Source organism: Rhopilema esculentum, chromosome 13 (assembly GCF_057945365.1).
Source record: "Rhopilema esculentum isolate cy_ngs chromosome 13, ASM5794536v1, whole genome shotgun sequence".
Taxonomy (NCBI): Eukaryota; Metazoa; Cnidaria; class Scyphozoa; order Rhizostomeae; family Rhizostomatidae; genus Rhopilema; species Rhopilema esculentum.
This window is the reverse complement of record NC_142827.1, coordinates 10,956,524-10,965,032: the sequence shown is the minus strand read 5'-3', so window position 1 is coordinate 10,965,032 and position 8,509 is coordinate 10,956,524. Positions and strand designations below refer to the sequence as shown.

Sequence of the window (8,509 nt, the reverse complement as noted above, 5' to 3'; positions counted from 1 at the left end):
AGCGAGGCGAGGTAAATATAGCTGCCAATCAGGCTCGAGGCTGCAAAACATGGAAGTTGCTCGCAGTTCATACGTCTCTTTGTTGTTTTATTTATGTATTAAACTGCATTTAGAAGCCTCTTCAGTAACCATACAAGGTAGGGTATGCATCAGAGTAGTTTAAGTAGTTTTTGCCATGTATTTTCAATTTCTGTTATGAGTTAAAATGAGCTGCGCATCCATGCTGCGATGCGAGCGATGAACCATCAATCCAAACAACTAAAAGCAGACAGAAAAAGGGAGTGATTTGACAGGAGATCAAATGGCCAAATAGACTATTTCAACTCATTGCAGCTTTTTAAGTTTTATAACTAAGATGTGCTTGAGTCTTGCAAATCCAAATCAACATCCATATTTTATTCTGTCAAGCTACAAAATGAATATACTATAATGTTATAGTCTCGTATTTTGTTTTGTTTTGTATGCATGTATTAGTTGTAAAACTCCTAATTCTTCAATTTCACGAAAGAGCTACTATTTGCTCTAACTGATGGTTGAATTTTCAATATTTTACAAACAACTCAGTGGACACCACACCAGCACTTTTTTTAAACATTGTACTTAATACTTTACTCTCATTGTTTTCATCTAGCTCTTCTCTGTCCCTTTTGTAATTATTTTTTAACTATCCTTTAAAATCAATTTTCAGTACCTCTTTTATTTTGCAAAAGATGGTCTTATATGCAGGTTGTTTGACTGCATTTGCTGAATATCATAGATTTGGTGTAAAACAAATTAAAATAGAGATGTTATTTTCACTTTGCAAGCAGCCATAATTTTCCCCACTTGGAAAAGCAAAACCCTTTTGCATAGCTGCAAGGAAAAATATTTCTGAGCTGTCAGTGAAGGTGCCCATGCTTTGCTATTACTGAAACAGCAATCAGTCAAAATTCATTCACACCCACCAAACCCACCTGTACCTAGTCTGCACTGCATCAAACATGAAGCCAGCTGTAGCACAGGGACAGATACAGAATAAAAGTTGACAATTGCACATTAAAATTACTCAACAAGGGGTTTATGGGGCCTCCCTCATGGTCAAGGGCGGTGACATAATGGGGGCCCAGCTCCCGGGAACCAGAGCAACTAGATCTGATTTTAAAGGCAATACCCTTACCTTTACCATGTTGATTATTTCAACCACCAAAAATTGAAAAAAATCACCTTGCTCAAGAAAGTCATCTTGATTTCTGGTCTGAAATATTATTTTCATGTCTTGTGAGCGTTGATGTTTGAAATGCAATTTGTCCTGCTAAGCAACATTGATACACCAGTGGTATAGTGCTATCAAAATAGCAAGGAGGGCTCTTGTAGAAATTAGAAAGTAGATATTTACCAATTTTTGGCAACAACAAGTCAAGTCAATTTTAGGCATTCAAATTGTCTTTTTCATCAAAAATTTCTGCCCTTAATAAGGTTTTTTCCATTCCCCAGCAAATCCAACATGCAGTTGAAAATTTCTTGAGATCCAAAAGTTTACACCTCCAGTGCACCTCCTCAGTATTGATAAAGGAAATTGGAAATATTCGCCTTTACAACTTCTAACCTAGTCAACTTTCTTCCCATACCAGCAGTTGTGCAGCACAGTAATCTAGCATAGTCTTTACAGACTTTTTGTACCACATAATTATTTACAGACTTTTCAGACTTGAATCTTTATTGGTAAGATTTGGTAAAATATTTGCATAACAAAAGCACTGCATATTTGTGCGGCATGAGCAGCATGCTTTAAAAACCATCCTGCTCACAGTCTGGGATGATCTTTGAATTTCTTATATTTTGAATAAAATCTTAGCATGGGTGTTATTGGGTAAAGAGAGTTAAATGTATTAACTGTAAGGAGGAAAATAAAAGATTATGGTAAAAATAATTGCCTAATTTTAATGACTGTGCAACACCCTGTATTCACCCATGCTGCAGCAAGCCTGTTCCCACCTCCACAATCCTGAACATGTACATTTTAGACCCTTTCTCTAGAGTTGTTACTTTCAAGCTTTTTTACAGGAAGTTAACATCTGATTCACAGCAATGACACATTCTTGATAAATGGAAATCCCAACTGTTAAAATAAAAAATCAGAAAGCACCGAAAAACCCCCAAAGGCAATACCCTTTTAATAGGGGTGTGAGGTATGATAGTTGTCTTGGAAGAAAAAATATTAGAATATCCTAAAATGATATCTTGCTGCAACAAAGATCAAATTATGAATTTATGATAAGAATGATAAGACTTATAAAGTAAATTTGTGGTAAATTTATTTTGAATATTTTTTAGCTTTAGCAACACTTACTTCACTGATGCTCCAATGCAAGCTTACTAATAAAAGTATGATATTAACTCAGAATTCTTTGAATTTCAGATAATAAAAGATCTCCAGAGCTCACAGAGTCTTTTCAGGATCTTGCTGGAAATGGATTCCATAGGTATGATTTTACAGATTTGTTTACTCAAACAATAGTCACCAATAGCTCCCCTACGAAGCCCGCTACGCATGCTTGCCAGTGGCCCTACGGCAGGGTACATAGATTAGCCTCGGAAAAGACAAGAGGTGTATTAACCTCGATTTAAAAACAATTGGCTCCGCACAGGTCACGTGATCAAAAAAATTGCTTGCACTCTTGTGCGCATTAAATTCGCACTCCTGTGACTATCGCTAGGAAGGGGGGAGCCTCTACCCCCTTTCTATTTAAGGCTTACTTTACTCCTTTACTCGGTTAATACACCTCTTGTCTTTTCCGAGGCTAATCTATGTACCCTGCCGTAGGGCCACTGGCAAGCCCGCGTAGCGGGCTTCGTAGGGGAGCTAGTCTTCCGTTAATTGAAAGTTGCTTCAAAACATTTGCAAGCCCAGGTCTATTCGTGTTCTTCGTTTAAATATTTTAATGGTTTACCACCTAAGTAAGCCCCCCTTGCATAAGCCCCCCTCGAATTAGCCCCCTGGGGGCTTATTTATTTTTGATATTTTTGGATGGGGGCTTATTCGAGGGGCGGGCTTATACGAGGGGAGGGGCTTATAAAATTATTGTAGACATTAATGATGGTTAAAAAAGAGTGAAAATTACATGCTTTTAGGGAGACTGGGTGGAGTTTGCAGCCAATAATTTTGAATCTACAATGCATCTGCCAATATATCAGTGAAAATTTTAAGTTTTTGTTATATAGAGGGTGTCCCGTGGGGTACCCACACCACAGCATGGGCTCCAACACAGGTTGAAAAGTTGGAGGGCCAAGGGAGATTTTAACAATCACAACAAAAGATTTAAAAAAGCTTCATTTTTATGCAAAAATGGGGGGCCATAGCCCCCTGCCCCCTGCCTTGGTGGCACTGCATAATGGCTGAGCTAGCAGGTATATGCTCAGAATGAACTGTGGGAGCAATTTACAGTATTTAGTGGAAGTATTCATTGTCTAAAGAAAAACATTTCTCCACAAAAATTTGATTATTTTAAAAATATCATATCTATGTCATGACAAAAGGCTATTCATGTGTTGAAGAGAAGAAACTATCAAGAACGTTGAGAAGTCCAAAAATGATAAAAATTCAAGCAGCAAACCAGGCAGTATAAAAACACGAACCTAGAAACTCAGGTGGACACTGAGATATCAATCTAGCAGGAAAGTCAATACACGCTACTAAGCAGTACAAATTTCTAGTTGGTTACAACATTTCTCCATTTTATTTCAATAGGAACATCTGGTATCATTGGGTAGTACAAAATGCTGAAAACAAAAGCTGCACATTTATGATCAAACAGAGAATTCCAGCTCATATGTACATAGATATGGATAAAATAAAAAACTTGGTGGTATATGGTGGGTCAATGGTTGGTAACTCAGTAAAGCTATCTATAAATTACTTTGGTATTAAAAATACATTTGTTAAAGCAAGTTTAGATAACAGTTTTGTTTTAATTCCTGTAGGTGCGTTTTTGCATGTGACTGAAAAGTATTTAAAATTGGTTTAAACATTCTTTTCAGGATGACATTGAAATTAATGACTTTGTTATTATGATAGTTTGCAAATGTATATTTTGATGAAACAGTCTTGCGAATCATATACCAGATTCATTCAACTCAATTATTTTGGTTTAATTTGTGAGTGGCTACAATCTGCTTGCATCAAAATATTTTTGTTATACAGCCAAAAAATGCTGAACACTACTTATTCTAAAAAATTCTAAACTTGAATCTAAATGTCAGTTAAATTTTGTTCTAAATCCTAATCATGAAATTTAGGGGTAAGTATGCTGTGAAACTGAAAGTTTTAACATTCATATAGTTTTAAATCAATTTAAGATCTGTCTTCCCTGTTTTTTCTGATTATTAAGCACTCAGTTGTTTTGCTGTTTCAATAAAAGCACTGATTCTATTTTTGCAAAGCATGACACATTTAACCTTTTCATCAACTTAATCCAATTTTTTCAATTTCTGATTTTTAGGTACTGACAGAGTACCATTTCAACACAGAGAAGCCAACTTATGAAAGTGATAATCAAATTGTAACAATTTACCCAAATAAAGAAAGGTATGATAGGTATGCAGACAACGTATTTTAAGAACAGTTTTTAATAAACATTTTCTAATAATGTGCAACATAAATTATGAATTCACACCTTGTTATATCGTACCCTGTTTTGCATGAATACTGAATTAATTTCTTTACCTACTATCTAAAGTTTTTGTCTGAAAATTCCTTTGTTTTTCTTGTTTTTCACATGCCCGTTTCAGCATTAGATCAATGTGAAGCATCCTAGAGCCCATGGTGAATTTTTTCAGGACTAACTCACTTCTTTGCCCTGTTAATTTACAGCATGTCATCAAACTTTACTACTTCCATGCCAGTACATCTGAGGTACCTAATGCCATCTGAAAAAGGTGGGCAAGTAACCCTGTCGCTTGAGGCTGGGTCTCTGTACAGAAGAGTCACCAAAAAAGATTCAAAATGTAAGGATTCCTTTAAATATATCCTATATCATTACTAAAAATGTTCTGATTTCAAAGATTTGTCATAGCAAAACATCTGTGGTTATGCCTATCATGTTAGATCGATATATAATTACAGTTTGCATTTATTCACATATTACACTTACGTTCAAAAAGTATTGGGACGAATTCGATAAACGAATTGTGGCGTTCCGTTGTATTCGGTTTTGCAACGGAAACTTTTTCAGATTTAGGCAGTCTTTCTACAAATAATCTAGGCCCAAGTTACCCCAAAATGGAATAAAAAGTTAACAAAATGCTTCAACTTATGAAGATTAACCAAGAAAACACAGGATTCTTTCGATTTTCCTGATTATAACAGCAAAATATGCAGAAGGGCTGAATGGCCTAACAATGGCAAAGTCACATGACCTTCCAAAAATTTTAGAGCTGTCCAAACAAATACAACTTTTTAATTTCACGTTTGCATAACAAAAAAAATTATTAAAGAAATTATAAAATCAAACTTTTAAGCTTCAAAAAAAGTTTACTTCATCGACGAAAATGCTACAAATTTATTAAATTATTGCATTTATTCAAGCTACTTTTAAAATTGCGTAACATTAAAGGAGAAGCCATTGTACTCATCATCGATGAGTAATTTTTGCTTTGAGAGAGCATTTGTTTTTCTTATAACGCTGGAAAATTTGTATTTTTCATAACTTTATAGCCATGTTTTTGCTTATGTTCCATTATTTAGCTTCTTTTTACATGACAACACGATGCCTGGTAAGGATTCAAACCTATTACTTCGCAGTTCCCTCAGTAAAGAACTGTCGTCCCTCGGCGTCGTAAACTTCTTCGGTCTGCCATCCCTTGGTAAATTTTTTCTGATCTTGTACCGAAAAACTTTTTACACACCAGAAAATCTGCACTCAATGAGCAGCCGACAATTGATGCAATTTCACGAAATCCATTTGCTTTATTTTAGTAGAAAGCAATTTGTAAGCGCTTCTCCTAACTCAGTTCTTGAGTTTTCAGAGCTTCCATGTTTTCGTCTCGAGACCTATAGAAATTTTATGGTCGATGATTTTTTAATTTTTTGGCGTACATAAAAGGCTTCAAAATATCAACAATGTCTTGTGAAAATTTCATGGAAATAGCTGCCGTACTTTTTTAATGAGAAGGATTTTAAAAAAGTCTTTCCAAATTTGTTGCATAAAATGTCTTTGAAGTTTCGAAGTGTGTCCCAATACTTTTTGAACGTAAGTGTAGATGAATAAAATAAATCATAGAAATTTCAGCAGTTTTATGAGCTAGAAGCAAGTCAGTACATGGTAGCATTTGAAAAATTTAATCAAATTTTCGCGAGAGTCTGATATTTAATCTCTCTTTTTGTTTAATGTAAAATGGCAAACACAGTTTGAAACAAATTTAGTGAATAATGTTTCTTTGGTTTCGCTAGAGGCAATTGATACCATACATCAACCTATTAACTGCCATTTATTTGTTGTTTTTTTTATTTGTTCACTCTCTATTTTCAAATCCAATTTTTCTGTTCACTCAGGAAGCAGTATCAAAGAACAACTTTAATCATCTTTGAATACTGCCTCATCACATTGACTCAGTTCCTTCAGAAATCAGCATTCCATAATCATGTTGATATCAGAAATGGTTTTTAGACTTACATAAGTTGTTTATTATTTCGTTTAGCCATAACCATCAGGGACCAATGTTATGACACTTCTAAAAGCTTTTGCGAGTGGGAATTCTTAGGCAAGTTTTCATTGGTAAGTATTTTCTATATTAGATCCATTTTTTTCGATTTATCATTTATATAAGCACTTTTTTGTTCGGTTATGGAACGTTAAGAAGTATTGACGTATGTTTGCGTCATAACACCTTATAGTTAGAAATATTTATGCCTCTGTCATTCCAGCTTTTTGCTTTTAGAATGGCTAGCAATCTTTATTTTTTAGGATGGAGGTGGCAGGTCTTTTATCTTACCAACCGGCAATTTGGGTTGCACAATGACTGTTGTCATAACAACGATTCTTGTGAGTTCAACTGCATCTTTAATCATTGTACTAAAAACGATGAAGTCATTAATTTGAAGGAGATTGCCAAATGACCACTCTTTTTAAACATTAATGAACGTTTTGAATATACATTGTAAATTGTGTTTTTATATAGTTAAGTTAATTGAAGGTTAATTGAAGGCAATAAGAACCTTTATGCTGTATATTTATTAGATATCAATTTCTTATAAAAATCGACCTTAACCTGTCACCGGTTTTTTTCTTAAAAAATGTGGTTTTGGAAGTTCTGCTATTGTTCATAGAAAGTTCGAATAAATTTTGATTTCCAAATTGCATCACAGAAGATGTTAAGTAGTGTTTTACACGCTTGTATTTTGGAAAATTTCATATGTTAGACACGAAATGAATTTGTGTCGTGTCGATTTACTACAACCTATGCTGCCTGGAACTTAAAACATGGTAGATGAGATGAAAATAGAGAGAGCTATGTAATAATGGCACCGAAGCAACAACATGCTACTGAAGGCAGTTCTAGTTTATAGATGAGCAGGTAGGATACTGGCAGCTTGCAGCTGATGTGTAGTTGTATCGAATAGCGCTATAATAGAATTGCTCGTTTTATAGATTCCTTGTTTCTGACCAGTTTGTGATTGTCAATGCCTGACATAGCCAAAATGCAACATAGAGAAGACAGACTTGTCCTGTCTGCACAAGTTTGGGTCTTTCGTTGTAATAAAGACTGATACCAAAACGCCTTTATGCGAAACGACATAGCTTCCCCAATAATTCTGAAGTGTCGTTTTAATAATAATAATAATAATAATAATAATAATAATAATAATAATAAATCGAATATTTTAACAGGATAACCTATCAGTACAATATGTACTGTTGTCATTAGGGTCCTGATACTTAATAAATTAATGGTAAGATCTAAAAGCGGATTACAAAAGTTCAATACAGTCCAATCTAAAGATAAAATAATTTTACATCAATTAAAATGAGTTTCTAAAAATCGTCTAAAAATAGTTCTAGATTTAATCTTTCTTGCACTTAGTGGCAGGTCATTAAATTCCTTTCCTGCCTGATAGTAAAAACCTTTGCGTCCAAATTCTGTTTTCACTTGAGGCAACTTGACTAGATGTTTGTCATTTCTAGTATTTTTCCCATGAGCATTTATAACGAAGTAATCTGTCATTGCATCACAAACATTGCCTTGTAAGGTATCAAACACCAAATTACAGGACCTCTTTTTCACTCCTGCATTGATACTGGGCACACGCAAGCTGACAGACGTAACCTTGGTCGATCTAATAACATCAAGGCTTCTACTCTCAAGACTTTCAATTCTTTTCTTGTATGATGTAGACCATCCGAGGGACAGCGTACCACAATATCCAAAAACAGGCATTATCATGGTGCGATAGATCTTTTCAGCGCTCGCAGCGTCAATGGAGCTCCTAATGCGTCGAAGCAAATTTAATCTTCCTGTAGCTTTTTTAAAAACC

General features: G+C 34.7%; 1 protein-coding gene across 2 annotated transcripts; it reads left to right on the top strand.

Annotated features, from left to right (window-relative positions):
* Nucleotides 1–16: 16 nt before the first annotated feature.
* LOC135691565 (uncharacterized) lies at nucleotides 17–7,448 on the top strand. 2 transcript variants are annotated; one of them, XM_065209445.2, is made up of 7 exons: nucleotides 17–137; nucleotides 2,399–2,462; nucleotides 3,728–3,863; nucleotides 4,479–4,573; nucleotides 4,850–4,983; nucleotides 6,676–6,752; nucleotides 6,942–7,448. In XM_065209445.2, exons 1-7 carry the CDS (start codon nucleotides 50–52, stop codon nucleotides 7,074–7,076), a joined length of 729 nt encoding a protein of 242 aa, XP_065065517.2. In that variant the 5' UTR covers nucleotides 17–49; the 3' UTR covers nucleotides 7,077–7,448. The 2 variants fall into 2 exon arrangements, with proteins under 2 accessions (XP_065065517.2, XP_065065518.2); XM_065209446.2 differs by having other exon boundaries at nucleotides 4,479–4,564; nucleotides 6,942–7,441.
* Nucleotides 7,449–8,509: the final 1,061 nt, after the last annotated feature.

Excerpts from the sequence above, each read along its gene's own strand:
- LOC135691565 (XM_065209445.2), top strand. The coding sequence starts at position 50 with ATGGAAGTTGCTCGCAGTTCATACGTCTCTTTGTTGTTTTATTTATGT. Across the intron at positions 3,864-4,478 it reads TGGTATATGGTGGGTCAATG|GTACTGACAGAGTACCATTT; the intron begins GTTGGTAACTCA and ends TCTGATTTTTAG. Across the intron at positions 6,753-6,941 it reads TCTTAGGCAAGTTTTCATTG|GATGGAGGTGGCAGGTCTTT; the intron begins GTAAGTATTTTC and ends TTTATTTTTTAG.